Genomic DNA, 15,267 nt, shown 5'->3' on the forward strand with positions numbered 1-15,267 from the left:
TCCACCCCTCCCTTTGGCGTGTGCGTGCGTCTTTCCCCTCTCATCCTAAACCATGCCCTCTAGTTCTGGACTCCCCCACCCCAGGGAAAAGACTTTGTCTATTTATCCCTCAATTTCGTAAACCACTATTAAGGTCACCCCTCAGCCTCTAATGCTCCAGGGAAAACAGCCCAGCAGCTCAACTCCTCCAACCCTGACAACATCCTTGTAAATCTTTTCTGAACCCTTTCAAGTTTCACAACATCTTTCTGCTAGGAAGGAGACCAGAATTGCACACAATATTCCAAAAGTGGCCTAACCAATGTCCTGAACAGCTGCAACATGACCTCCCAACTTGAATACTCAATACTCTGACCAATAAAGGAAAGCATACCAAATGCCTTCTTCACTGTCCTATCTACCTGTGACTCCACTTTCAAGGAGCTATGAACCTGCACTCCAAGGTCTCTTTGTTCAGCAACACTCCCTAGGACCTTACCATTAAGTGTATAAGTCCTGCTAAGATTTGCTTTCCCAAATGCAGCACCTTGCATTTATCTGAATTAGACTCCATCTGCCACTTCACAGCCCATTGGCTGATCTGGTCAAGATCCTGTTGTAATCCAAGGTAACCTTCTTCACTGCTGCCGCAAAGCCACTCGCTGATGGACATTGATAATTCTCAGGAAGAAAGGGCGGACTGGTGATGCTGGAGATCAGAGTTGAAGAGTGTAGTACTGGAAAAGCACATCAGAGGAGCAGGAGAGTCAACGTTTCAAGCACAAACTCTTCATCAGGAATGAGGGAGTGGCCCAAGCAGGCTGGGAGATAAATGGGAGGAGGGTGGCATCGGGGGGGAGGGGTGCAGAGGTAACTAAGGATGTGATAGGTAGATGAAGTTAGGGGAGAAGGAGATAGGTTGGAGAGGAGGGTGGAGCAGACAGGTGGGATAGGTCAAGAGGGCGGTGTTAAGGGAATGAGAAAACTGGTGAAATCCACATGGAATCAGAGGATCCCAAGATGGAAGATAGGCATTCTTCCCCCAGCCTTTGGCAGTGGAGGTGGCCCTGGGCCTGCATGTCCTTGGCAGAGTGGAAGGGGGAATTAAAGTGTTCAGCTACAGGCTGGCAGGTCAGGACAGCCACTCACATGAACCAACCCCACTGGCCTGTGGCTGAACACTAACTTCCACTTTTTGTGTCACCAGCGAGCTTACTAACCAAGTCTTATGCTTACATCCAAATCATTTACGTCAATGACTAAAAGTGGAGGATTCAGCATTGATCCTTGTGGCACTCTACTGGGCACAGGCCTCCAGTCTAAAAACAACCCTCCACCACCCTCCTTGGTCTTCTACCTTTGAGCCAGTTCTACATCCAAACGGTGTTGGGAGAGTTCCTCAGATTCTACGAGGAATTACTGTTGCATTGTTTTGGAACTTTAATGAAAAAGAGAAACACAGCAGGGGTTTACACGAGAGGAATTCAGACAAAAAGATCATGGCCACATGGTCAGAGACAGTAACTGACAGCAGTGAATCTCCATAGTTACTGCCTTTGCAGTTGGAGTTCAATATCTCTGGACAACTGAGCACATCTAGGAAAAATAAACAGTGAAATTAACTGCTGACCTTGGAGGAACAGAAATTCCTAGTTGAAGTGTAACCTTGCTGCAGGTCTACAGTAGTAGACAGTGGGGTTTTGATTATATGTTGAGATCTGTCTATTGATTAAGTTTTAAAAGTCAAAACTAGAAGTACTAAGTTAACTTGAAAAACAGTGATTTTTTTCTAAAAAAAAAAAAGAGTAATATGGTGCTATTTCAGTCTAGCTTGTGAGCAAAGTACAGGGATGTGCTCTTCCTGTAAGATGGGAGATTAGGGAGAGAGTTTCCACATTACTGATTATGTCTGCAGGATGTGCCTTGGGTTGCAAAGGCTCAGATCCCATGGATTTGCAGTTAAGGGCATGAGGAATTTACACAAGCTAGGGATTGATGGATGACAGTTATAAGAAGGGAGAAAAGCCACAGATCAGTCAGGTAGCTGGGTTACACCAGGAAAGGTAGTAAGGGGAGACAGGTAGTGTAGGAGGCTGGTGATCCCAACCTCAAGTCCATTTTGTGAAACAATATAAAAGGGGGTGTTGGACTCTGGAATGTCACATGAACAGCCAAGTTTCTGGTATCAAGATCGGCTCTAATGTAATGAGGGGTATAACAGGTTCCAAGCGATTGATTATTACAGGGAACTCGAGTCAGAGGTGCAGAGAGGTTTCTGCAGCCAGGTAGAGAGATGTCAGAATGTTGTGTTGCCTCCCTGGTGCCATGGAGGGTGCAGAATATTCTCAAAGGGAGGAGGGTCCAGCAGGAGGTCCTGGAGGGTCGTAATATTGGATTACTCCTGGTGCTACAAGCTAGTGAGGGTAGGAATATTAGAATAAAGCAAATAAATGCTGGCTGAGGAGTGGTGCAGTGTAAATAGTGGTTTTTTTTGGATTACTGAAAATTCAGGGTGGAAGTGACCTGTGTAAGGAGATGAAGGAAGACGTAAAACCCAGGATATGCATGTGAGATAGAGGTGAGTTACTGAGTGGTGCATGGACCACTTCCACCAGTATTCTGTTGGTAAGGTGGAGCAGAAAGCAATAGCGAGCACTTTACAAGGAGCAATGAAGCCCAAGTGACTTCATTTTACACAAAGGCTGCAGAGCAGAATGGATAAAGAGTAGCCTAGGTAGGGAGTCCTTAAGGAGTGAGCCCAAAGCTAGTCTATGCTAATAGGAAAGTGCTAAAAAGGCTTTTCAGGCTACATGAGACATGGTCAGAAGTTGGACTTCCTGCTGGAAGAATCAGTGCTTCAAAAGCTTAGTGATTAAAGTAAACTTGTTGGACTAGACATTTGGTGTCATATGACTTACCTTGTCCAACACCTCCACATATACACTAGGCTTGGAAGGGGGCAAGATCAATCTCAAATGAGACTCCTACATAACAATCATGATGGCCGTATACACTGAGGTGGGTGGGGGAAAAAAAAAGAAGGGGAAGAGAAGATTGGTGTGAAAGTGAATCAGAAAGTTAAGGGTAGGTTAAGGTGTTGGAGGTGGGGGGGTAAAAGGAAGCACATTTGGGTAATTTAGCAATTTAAGATTAAACTGAAATGGAACTGTTATTGTGGATAGATTCTGAGGAGTGGCTGAAGGGTTCAGGACAAGCAAGAAATGATATCAAGTGGCAGAGTAGGCCTGACAATGCAACACATTCAAATACAAGCTGAAAATCATCAAGCTGGATGCAAGTAAGTTTGGAAAACTCCATTCAAATAACTAATCCAAGCTGACGGAAGGTGTTTAATGTTTAGAATTAAAACTGGAATCGAATGTTGCTATATCTAACAGATATAGTTTCAGCCCATCCCTCACCAACAGGATTTGCTGATTGCTTTGACAGTTCATAAAGGACTCCTAACACATTTCCCCATCAGATTTATTTCTGTTCAGGGTTTACAATTCATCACATGGCAAAACAGCAGCAGCTCTTGGTCTCATGTACATTGCAACCATCACTACCAGCAGGGATAGAGACACCATCAGGAAGCCAATAGCTGCTCCATGAAGAACCCAAGGGGTCCCAGCAACATCTATGGAGAGAGGAGAAGAAACAAAATGAGATCAGAGGATGGTTTCTTTTGCTGGAGGTCACAGGTGACATATTGCAGAGGCTTCACTCACCATTTGCTTCAAGTGGATTCTTTGCAATGTAACTGCTCCCTCCCAGGAGGATCGGGCCAGGTGCACTCACTACTGTCCCCTCATGGTCATGGGTACTCCTGCGCTGCCCTGTTGGAGACAAAGATTAGACTGTTCTGACCCAAGCTAGGGGAGTTAGTATGAGAGCTTGCTCCAAGATCAGAAACGTGGCTGTGGAGAAACATCTACATCATCCAGCTCTGCAACAGGTAGCAATTAGCAAATGCTTGCCTACCCCCTTCAAAGTTGGAATTTAGTGAAAAAACAGATACTGGCAGGGTTTAAGTTGCTGATTTCAGTCAGACTGCACAGGACTCCAAACAAGAAATTCAACCATTGATATCGAGAAAACCTTTTAGTAATTATGACAAAGTGGCAGACTTGAAGTGTACATAACCATTGTTAAATCAACATTGGTGTTAGGGAATATTAAGTACTGGTTTGTGTTCAGCACCAATTTGTTCTAACTGGAGGTTTAATTTAGTAAACATTAATACGCAAAGCTAGCTTTTATTCATAATTCCATGCTGGGAGCTTGTTCAAGCTCATGTTCCCCTTTGGGAAGGAACGAGTTCTTGCCAGACAGTTACATCTCCAATGGGATTCCTCAGATCAGTAGCATGCATTCCTATTTTTGCAACCATTAAATGCAGGCCTGTTTACTTATGGGTATTGAAGGGGACAAGTCAGTGCTCAGATGGATTACATTTCTTTTTACATATAGCAGGATCAGGCCTCTTATTAGAAACTCCTTAACAAGCAAGTTACTCAAAATTCTAAGCTGAACATTGTCCTCCTGTTCAGTCCCTCTGAAGCATTCAGCAGCCCCTCAACCTATTCTACCATTTGGCAACATGGTGCCTGTTTGGATTGAACAGAGTGGAGTCACTTCTAGTACATGGATATTGCTGACTGGTCAGCATTTATTACCCATCCCTAGGTGGGAAAAACAGTGATGTGAGCTGCTGGAGTCCATCATGCCCAGAACTGAACGTGGAGGAAATCTTCACCTTCAGAACTCATTGTTAAACTGAACCTAGCTCTTGTCTGAAAGAATCCTTCAGCGGCCTCCTTTTCAGACCCCACCCAGCCTTGGAGTCACTATGATCATCTCATTCTAACTTTTCAGGAGAGACGCAACTATTTTTGGTCACTCATTGACTCCGAGGAGTCAATAGGAAGTTTGACCTGTTTCTATAGTGTCTAGAAAGAGGATCACCTAGACTAGATTGTTTGTTTAGGTGTGGTTTGAAGAACTGTTGGGAAAGCTCCTGTACATTCATTCAAATAGTTGCTCTACCTGCAAACCAACCATGGTCCATAAGACACAGATCCTCTCACTGCTGTTATTCCTTGACAAAAGTCACTTCTACTCCTGCTAAAGGAGGATAGCTCATTCTGCAGTGCTTGACTAATTCTTACCCACTTGACATGACATCCTTTTGTAAAAATGGACAGTTCAGAGGATGTGGGCATCTGAGGCTGGGCCTGAATTTATCACTAATCCCAGTGGTCTAGAGTCAAACAAACATCAGGTCACGCAAGGAGAGACATCCTTCTCAAGAGCTTTTTTGAAAAAAGTTGACAGCAGTTAGATGGTCACCATTAGGGAGCTTTTTATTCTAGCTCCTCCTTGACATCCAGTTTCATCACTGTTGAGATTAGAACATTAGCCTGGAGTTCTGAATTGCTAGGCCAGTGACATTACCTGCCACCATTTCCCCAACTCAAATTTAGCTATTGCACAGTCACCTGAAAATGGAGGAGTCAAGGGATTTAATGAACTGAATCCCAACATCCACTGTGCTAGCTTAGATGACCAATTCATGCTTTTGTTTTAGAAAGAGGCCCTTTTCCCATATTACACCCCTGCACTGGGAATTTTCATAAGCTTTATGGGGGCATCTTCAGGTCATATGACATCTACAGGTCATCTTGAACCATAGCTCACCACATTCTCAAAGGCCAAACACCATTTGTCCTCAAATAAAAAACAAGGAACTCACTTGGACCACATATGGTTGTACAGTCGTCCTGAGCAGAGGATGAGCAAACCTCAGCACTGCAGTGCAAGTAAACCTAGAAAGGAAGGAGAGATGTTATGGGAGCTTCCCATAGATCAATAGCCCAGGTTGTAGTACAGAGACAGCAAGAGGATTTCATGAGCTCGGCCTCATTCTTTCCATTTGGTTACCTGTCCAGAGAGGGGCTGCTCAGACACTCCATCCAAGAAAACAAACGTCTTCACTTCAAACCGCTTGTGATGGGTTGGGAACTGCAGGCCAGAAGAGAGACCGACTGGGTGTAGGAGGGTCAGATAGTCATCACCTTCATAGGGACACCTGAAACAGGAAGGTTCAGTCACTGACAGGAGTGAGGGATCCACTGCAATACCATCTTGGTAATATTAGTCAGCAGTAACCAAGACTAGAGTGAAGCTTTTGAAAGGCAGAGTTTTCCCTTGTTCTAATCCAGTTGGTTCTTCCTGGGTGAAGAATGTGGGATATCAAGAAGTTTTAAATGGAAATTCTGAACTAAGAATTGTGACAACTTATGCCCTGATGCACAAGTCAGGTGATAAGATGTGAAGGGAGTGCTCCAAGTGACCCCAAAGTACATTTGACTCGTCTTTCCAGAGCACTCATGCACAGGCTTAACCAGCTCCAAGAGCCTTTAAGTGGCAATGGTGGTGTCCTTCGTACTTGGATGGTGGTCTGCATCCAAGTTACACCTATTCAGGGTGGGGTCAGGATCATTACTAGGACAGAGTCCAATTACAAACTACAAGGAACTGCAAAGGATCTCAGGCTACAGACAGTTTCTCCAGTGTCCATTGTTGGACTTTATTGGACTAGACAGCAAGTTGAGCTGTTCTTCCACTATGTTCATTCTAGGAGAACATTAGCAATTACTAGTTTTTAACAACGTGACCCAACTCAGTGCAAAGTTTTGCTGTTGCTGATTAGATCCCCTACAGTGTGGAAACAGGTCCTTAAGCCCAACCAATCCACACAGACCCATTTCCTGCTGACTAATGCCCCTAATACTACGGGCAATTTAGCATGGCCAATTCACCGGACCTTCGCATCTTTGGATTTGAGAGAAAACCCAGAGACATGGGGAGATCGTGCAAACTCCATGCAGACAGTCACCCGAGGCTGGAATCAAACCTGGGATGCTGGTGCTGAGACACAGCAGTGCTAACCACTGAACTGCCCCTGATCTACTGCAATTCAGCCACTATTAAGCAGGCTGATAGTTGGAGATTAGTTCATGACTCACTGGATCAATTGCTTTAGTGTAATGGCTTTGACTGAGGACATAGAAACATTTACCCAGTAACCCTGACAGGGAGTAGCATGATGCTTGTGTCTGATCAACTAAAGCCATTACCCTATCCATTTACTTACCCATCCACCAGGAGACTCCACTGCACCTCATGGTCAGGGGCTGGCACAGGAGTTGCCCAGCAGTCCCGCAGTCTCAGGACTATCATTGGGTCAGTGCGATCCTTCACACGAACCTCAACAAACACAGACTCCTGAAGGATTCTCTGAATGGGGTAGTCACTGTCCCTGTACCACCAGCTGTAGCTGCCATCTAACAGACAAAATAAAAGGAGAACAAACCAAAACACAGTCACTCCCCTGAAGGGATACAATTCCCAGTGCTCCTATTACCAGGGCAGCACTACCTGTTGCTATTCGCAGCTCCAGCCTCAGGATCCCATCTTCAGAAGCAGCTAGTGGTGGAGGGAGGGTGTAAACCGAGACATTGATTTGTAAGCCTGCCTCATGCTCCCCCTTGTACTTGCACTGGAGGTGCAGCCTGTCGAGAGACAGAAATAGGCAGTGGAGTTGTAGTCAGTAACACTTCCCTTTCCAGACCAACAAATCCCACTGCCCACTCACCTGAAGGTGCTGTCCCGGGTTATTGAGCCCAGTGGCCCCCTCTGAATCATCCTCTTCCCCAAGACATCTGTTTCATACACAAAGCTCCCATTCTCCTTCTACAAGGGAAGACACTATTTAATAAGGAGCTGGCCCGTTCAGAAGGGACAGAATGCTGGAGCCTCCAATACTCACCCGCTGGATCGAGCCACAAGAGGTAATTGGGAAGTGGAAGGCTACAAGTTCTGCTGTGACGAGCTTAGGCCTGCACTCAGCTTCATGTCCATCTTTCACGTACAGAGATGACAGGTTGAGGGCAGGACGGGTCAGGTTCCTGGTGATTGCTACAATGAACTGGCCATCTGCTGTGCACACTGCAGTGGAATACAACAGGTCAGGACAATAAATCTGTTCTAATTCAAGCTGGTAGTCTCACTCACTGAATAAAAAATCCTTATTGGACTGCAGAAAGGTCAGTGTACAGGGGCTCTACAGTCGCCGTGCTGGTGAAACCAAACTAGTTAGGAACTAGACTGAAGGGAAATCAGGGTCAGAGAAAGGGAATCTGAATGGAGCCAAACAGGACAGCAATATGTTAAGGGGATTCTACGTGATTAAATGTAGATCTCTGGAAAGAATGACTATTGTGGATAGTGAGAATTTCAGTCATGTTGACTAAGCTTTTTTTGAAGAGGTGGCAAAGATTAAAGAATGACAAATGTTGTCTGTGCAGCCTCAGCAAAGAATCAGCTCGAGGCTGCATGATAGACTGGTTAGCAAGGCTAGATTACATGGGATCAGTGCAGCTAGCCAATTGTATACCAAATTGGTATGAAAGTAGATACAGAGGGTATGTTTTTCAGACAAGGTGGTGATCAGTGCAGGGCCCACTGCTTTTTGTCATTGATATAATTAATCCAGACATGCATACAGGAGACCTGGGTTTGACACCAGAAGAGTGCCATGGACAGTGAAGATTCCCCTCAATACAACAGAACCTGGATCTCATTGACCAAGGATAGACAAGTGCTGTTTAATTTAACAAGCTGATGCTGCATTTTTGCAAGTCCTGCCCTTGTTTGCCTTGCACAGTAAGGCAGTAGAGTATTGTCAAACAGACCTAGGGTGCAGGTACACAGTTCCTTGAAATGCATCACAGGTAGACAGGGTGGCATTTGGTAGGCTTGCCTTCAGACAACATTGTGTATGGAGTTAGGATGCCATGTTTGACTGTATAGGATTGGAACATGCATACAATTCTAGTCACTTCTGTAGAAAGGATTTGTTAGTCTTCAAACGACTCCAAAGAGATTCTGAAGGGTATTACTTCAAAAAGAGGGAGACTTTACATTTATAATCTCAGAGGGGCATCAATAAGGTGATTAGTCAAGGTCTTTGTACCTGGGTTGATGTCTAGAACAAGAGGGCCTAGGTCTAAGCTGAGGGGAAAGGCTTCAAAAGGGACTGGAGGTAGCTTTTTCATGCAGAGGGCATTGTGCAAGCTAGAGGAGAAGTAATAGCTGTACCCACCTCCACAACATTTAACACCATCTGAATGGCAGTATGATGAAAGGGTTTAGAGGGATACAGGCCAGATTGCAATGTCAGGTTGGACAATTTGGGCTGAAGGGTCTGTTGCCATGCTGTATGACTCCATCTAAAATGAAATATTGTAGACAACTGGGCACAGCACACCATGTGGAGTCATACATACAGCACAAACAGACCCTTCACTCCAATTTGAACATTCTGACAAGATATCCCATACCAGTTAGTCCCACCTGCCAGCACCCAGCCCATATCCCTCCAGACCCTTCCTATTCATGTAGCTATACAGATTCCTTTAAAAGGTTGCAACTGTACCACTTCCTCTGGCAGCTCATTCCATACATTTAACACCTTGTGTAAAGATGTTGCCCTGTAGGTCTCATCCTTCCCCACCTCACTAAATCTATGCCTTCTGGTTCTGGACTCCCCCAACCCCACAGGAGAGACTTCGTCTCTTATCCATGCCCCTCCTATTTTAGAGACTTCTAAAAAGGTCACCCCTCAGCCACTGATGCTCCAGGGAAAACAGCCTCCACCTATAGCTCAAACCCTCCAATCCTGGCAACAGGATAAGTATTTTCTGAACACTCAGTGTCAGAAACTTCCAATAGGATGGAGACCAGAATCGCACACAATATTCCAACAGTGGCCTAACCAATGTCCTGTATAGTCACAGAAATGCAGCCCCTCCTTTATCTGAATGCAACTCCATCTGCCACTCCCCAGTCCATCAGGATCTTGATCAGATGGGCCACTATAAATCAGAAGTAAGCTTGCTTTGTTGTCCACTACACTTCTAGCTTTAGTTTTATCTGCAAGCTTATTAACTATACCTCAGTTAAAGCCAAAATCATTTATATTAAGCAAAGCAAACTAGTGGACCCAGCACCAATCCTCAAGTTGATAGAGATAAGATTCAACTAGGTAAAACAATTGCAGATGCTGGAAACCAGAGTCTAGATTAGAGTGGTGCTGGAAAAGCATAGCAGGTCAGACAGCATCGGAGGAGCAGGAAAAGTGTTTCAGGCAAAAGCCCTTCAGCAGGAATAGGCCAAGTCATGAGAGCATCTTCATAGTTCAGGGTTCCTTGATTGATCTGGAATCAAGTATTGCTCCTCAAGCAGCAGGTTTTTCCATCAGTCTATTTCTGATTTCAGATTTAGTATTTGTTTAAAAACCTCACCAAAGGGAGTCAGTTATTCATTCATGGGACATGGATATCACTGGCTGGCCACATAAAACATGCTCACAAAGTTACTTTCATGCAAGACTTACTGGGAATAAAGCAACATTTGTTATTCACTCAAGGTAGTGAGGTATTACTACATGTTAACATCAAAGCTAATTTGATCTTTCATTCTAGAGAGGAACCAGATGACATTCAGAGGAGATTACCACCTTCGCACACCTTGTCAAGCCAAAAACAAAATTTACAATGACTAGAATATACTCCTGTAAATGGAGAAAAAAAGACAGTCCACAATTACTTTGAACCATTAATCTTATCAACCTGGAAATCTCCATAAATTAGCTCAGAACCATGGTTTTTAGGGGCAAAAAAACCACACCCTTAAGCAGAGCAAGAAAAACAGGTCCAGTCTTCAGAGCTGAAGTCAATTCCTCAGAACAGGCTGAGGGGATATTTGTAGTGAGGTGTTTATATACCCACTATTCTCTATTGTATAACAGGACAGTAACAAAATCTTCAATTATTTCTTCATCAACTAGTTAGTTTCTCCCTTGAAGTTCCCTCAAGAGATCACAGGTTCAAGTCCTAAATTTAAAAACTGTTGTCACATGTAAGATATGACAGCACACTATCCAGTCAAACCATGATAAATATATAGGGAACAGAATGCAAGAGTAAAACAGATGTAAAGAAAGATTAACTTGAATAAGAAGCTAGCCCCCAACAGTATTTCCACTCTTCCCTGCACTCTTCCCCCCCCCCCCCCCCCCCAGTAGAGAGCAGGGGCAGAAGGCAAACAAGACAACTCCACATCGAAGAACAAAAATAGTAGAACCCGGATTATTTCTTCAGTATTAGGTTGAAGTGTCCCCCTCAACTCCCGAACCCCACACTCGGCCATTCGGGGTGGGCTCCTCTCCGGGAGGAGGCTGGGCTCCTTACCTGGGCTGTCTCTCAGGTTGTAGAAACAGGATTGCCCACTGAGACTCGGGGACTGAAAGCAGCAGCCCTGCTTGATGCACTCAGTGCTGTTGATAGTGGCCAGGCCACACGGCAGCCTCCAGCCCGGCTCCGGAGGACACACAGCAGAGACCAGGAAGGGCCGAGCGGCCCAAAGGTACAGACACCAAACCAACCAATGTCCCATCGCGCTGCCTGAATCTGTGCCCGCCCCTGAGCACCAACCCGCTTTATAGCCGCTAATTGGTGAGGAAACCAATCGCAGTGCAGCAGCTCCCTGCCCCACGGGGGGGTTCCCCATCCCAATAAATCGATTCTTTCTGTCCCGGTTATTGCAATCTGTGAGTGGCCTGGGAACATACGGTTTATTAAACATTTCATGAGGCACCGTCACTCGGTGGTTAGTCCTATAGCCTCACAGCCCAAGGTACTGGGGTTCGATTCCAGCCTCGGCTGTGTGGGATTTACATATTCTCCCATCTCTGGGTGGGCTTTCTCCCACTGTCCAAAGATGTGCAGGTTAGGTAAATGCGACATGTGAAATTGCCCATATGTTCAGGGATGTCTAGGTTAGGTGCATTAGTTAGGGTAGTGAACTTGTTGGGCCTGTTCCCACACTATGTGGGTTGTGTGATTTGATTTGCTCATTCGTTTAGGCAAACCGTTCCTACTACTCTTTAAACTTGATATTTCAGATAATGCATAATTTAATTCAGGTTTTCAACACCAGGTCTATCAATTTGAACTTCACCTGTGGACAGTGAAAGGCAAATTAAAGATGGGGGAAACAGGTCCATTGGGAGGGTCCCTCTTCAGAATTTGTCCTTTGGTATTGAGCTAACGTTTCCCCATGCTACTCTCCCACCAGGGTCACTCAGCTCCTGACCTCATGACAGCCTTGGTTCAAACATGGATAAAAGAGCTGAATTCCAGAGGGAATGGGAGAGGGACGGCCCTCGACAATAAGGCTGCTTTTGACTGAGTGAGGGAGCACTCACTCAGTCTCAGGGACAAATGGACGGAATCACTGACTCAAGTTCTAGGAAAGATGGACCGCTCTCTGGTCCTTGATAAAGGGTTACAGAGAGAAGGCAAAAGAATGGAGTATATATTAGCTCCAATCGAATGGTGAAGCAGATCGATGGGCTAAATGGCCTGATTTTGCTTCTATCCATTATGGTTTTACGAATCTATCAACCCCTCCTTGGGAAGGATATATCAGCAAGTTTTTTTTTCCTGGACAGTGCAAATTTTCTATGCTCACTGTTTCCACAGATTGCTTTATCCTCTGGAATGATGGTACTTCACACTGGAAACATGATGCTTTATTCTCGTCAAGACTCTGCTTTTCAGGTTCACACGTCAGCTTTGAATTTTCATGTGGGAGTTTATCCCTGATTTTTCTTTGTACACTGTGGTGTTACTGGTGAGTCTGTAACACTAATCCATATGTTTCTCAAACGTTTCATGTCTTACACATGAAGAACAAAAGACCTAAGGGTACAAGTAGACTAGTCAGTCTGTAATGGCTAATCTATATCCTCAACCCCACTTTCCTTCCTTTCCCCATCATTTACAGATTAAAAATCTGTCTCCCTCCATTGAACAACCTGATCTCAATAGCCCTTGACAGGGAAGAAATTTTGTGGTAAGGATAAATTGTGGGCAGCACGGTGGCACAGTGGTTAGCACTGGGCCCTTGAAGACAGAAACGGGTGAATTTATTATGGGGAACAGGAAATGGCAGAAGAGTTGAATAGGTACTTTGGATCTGTCTTCACTGGGGAAGACACAAGCAATCTCCCAGATGTAATTGTGGCTGAAGGACCTAGGGTAATGGATGAACTGAAGAGAATTTATATTAGGCAGGAAGTAGTGTTGGATAGACTGTTAGGTCTGAAGGCTGATAAGTCCCTGGGACCTGATGGTCTACATCCCAAGGTAATTAAAGAAGTGGCTTGAGAAATTGTGGATGCATTTTCCAATGTTGTATAGATTCAGGATCAGTGCCTGCAGATTGGAGGGTGGCTAGTGTTGTCCCACCTTTCAAGAAAGGAGGGAGAGAGAAAACAGGGAATTATAGACCTGTTAGCCTGATATCAGTGGTGGAAAAGATGCTGTAGCCAATTATAAAAGATGAAATTACATCTCATTTGGAACCCAGTAACAGGATACGTCAGAGTCAACATGGATTTACAAAGGGGAAATCGTGCTTGACTAATCTTCTGGAATTTTTTGAGGATGTAACGATGAAGATGGACAAAGGAGAGCCAGTGGATGTAGTGTACCTGAACTTTCAGAAAGCCTTTGATAAAGTCCCACATGGGTGATTAGTAAGGCTAATAGGATAAAATTCGGGCACATGGTATTGGGGGCAAAATACTGACTTGGATTGAAAATTGGCTGGCTGAGAGGAAGCAAAGAGTAGCGATAACTGGGTCCCTTTTGGAAAGGCAGGCGGTGAGCAGTGGGGTACCACAAGGATCGGTGCTGAACGCAGCTGTTTACAATATATATTAATGATATAGATGAAGGCACGAAAAGTATTGTTTGCAAAATAGCTGATGACACAAAGCTGGGTGGCACAGTGAAATGTGAGAAGGATATTATGAGAATACAAGGTGATTGGACAGGCGAGGTGAGTGGACAGATACATGGCAGATGCAGTTTAATGTGGATAAGTGTGTGGTTATCCTCTTTGGTGGCAAGAACAGGAAGACAGATTACTATCTAAATGGAGTCAAGTTAGGTAAAGGGGAAGTACAATGAGATCTAGGTGTTCTTGTACATCAGTCAATGAAAGCAAGCATGTAGGTACAGCAGGCAATGAAGAAAGCTGATGGAATGCTGGCCTTCTGAACAAGAGGAATTGGGTATAGGAGCAAAGATATCCTTCTGCAGATGTACAGGGCCCTTGTGAGACTGCACCTGGAGTATTATGTGCAGTTTTGGTCTCCAGATTTGAGGAAGGGCATTCTGGCTATTGAGGGAGCGCAGGGTAGGTTGAAAATGTGCTGCTGGAAAAGCGCAGCATGTCAGGCAGCATACAAATGGTTGGTTGGAAAGTATACATTACTGAGCCCCCAATGGTCAAGAACCTCTTACTTAAAATGCATTTGGACACATATCGAGGACTCCTTATGACCTTTTCTACTTTTTCATTCCCACATTCATTTTGCAAGTGACATTAGATAATGATACCATCTGTTTTTGTATTGACAAATTGGTTGTTTGGTCTCACTCTGGAGCAGAATTAGAATTTTTCATCAACGTTCTTAAGTATTAACATTCACTGGACTTAAAGCCACACCACAAAGAAAACATTCATTTCCAAGACACCATACTATTTACAATTGCTACAAAATAATGCTTTTTTCTGACTTCCTGTTATTTTTTTTGATGGAGGAATGCTACCTGGTGATGCACCAACAGTGTGCCACTTTTCTGCTCAACTCAACTGCAGAGCGTGGTCCTGTAAGCTGAGTCCTCACCATAGCTCATCTTGGTGTAAGATCCATCAGGTAGATTTGCTGCCACCACCCTCTTTCCTGGGAGTGACCTACATAGCCACCTTGGTCTCTGTGCTGGAGGGCATAGTCCTGGCGTCTAATGAGAAGACAATCTCATCTCAAACACAGTTTTTCCCTCTCTACCTGCTACAGACCCAGTCTAGCAGTGATAACCTTTAGGACTCGATCAGTAACGCTGATCCTGTCCCTCTTCCTTCCCACCTGCCGACTCCACCCTCCTTTCTGACCTATCACCTTCTCCCTCAACTTCATCTACCTTTCTCATCCTCAGCTACCTTCCCCCAGCCCCACCCTCCTCCTCCTGATATTGCTCACTCAGAGTACATTGTATACCTGTGCCAACATCACTGATTTTTCCCAAATGGTGTTGAAGACAGAAGAATGTGATTTCAGCAGCCTCGGTGTGGGGCACAGTACATGGT

At 44.8% G+C, this 15,267-nt stretch overlaps 1 protein-coding gene across 1 annotated transcript; it reads right to left on the minus strand.

The window, feature by feature from the left end:
- Positions 1 to 3,295: 3,295 nt before the first annotated feature.
- LOC140494386 (zona pellucida sperm-binding protein 4-like) lies at positions 3,296 to 11,637 on the minus strand. The gene is made up of 9 exons (XM_072593578.1): positions 11,298 to 11,637; positions 7,814 to 7,992; positions 7,640 to 7,737; positions 7,423 to 7,556; positions 7,139 to 7,328; positions 5,923 to 6,070; positions 5,735 to 5,807; positions 3,711 to 3,818; positions 3,296 to 3,619 (listed from the first exon to the last, which is right to left on the minus strand). The coding sequence occupies exons 1-9, from the start codon at positions 11,614 to 11,616 to the stop codon at positions 3,483 to 3,485; spliced, it is 1,386 nt and encodes a 461-aa protein (XP_072449679.1). The 5' UTR covers positions 11,617 to 11,637; the 3' UTR covers positions 3,296 to 3,482.
- Positions 11,638 to 15,267: the final 3,630 nt, after the last annotated feature.

The sequence above is a fragment of the Chiloscyllium punctatum genome, chromosome 24 (assembly GCF_047496795.1).
Source record: "Chiloscyllium punctatum isolate Juve2018m chromosome 24, sChiPun1.3, whole genome shotgun sequence".
In the NCBI taxonomy this organism is placed as follows: Eukaryota; Metazoa; Chordata; class Chondrichthyes; order Orectolobiformes; family Hemiscylliidae; genus Chiloscyllium; species Chiloscyllium punctatum.

Bases quoted from the DNA above. Each gene is read 5' to 3' on its own strand.
- LOC140494386 (XM_072593578.1), bottom strand. From the start codon at position 11,616: ATGGGGAACCCCCCCGTGGGGCAGGGAGCTGCTGCACTGCGATTGGTT. The intron at 7,738-7,813 runs GTGAGTATTGGA...CTTCCCTTGTAG, and splicing joins CTTGTGGCTCGATCCAGCGG to AAGGAGAATGGGAGCTTTGT. The intron at 5,808-5,922 runs GTAACCAAATGG...CTTCCTTTCTAG, and splicing joins AGCAGCCCCTCTCTGGACAG to GTTTACTTGCACTGCAGTGC.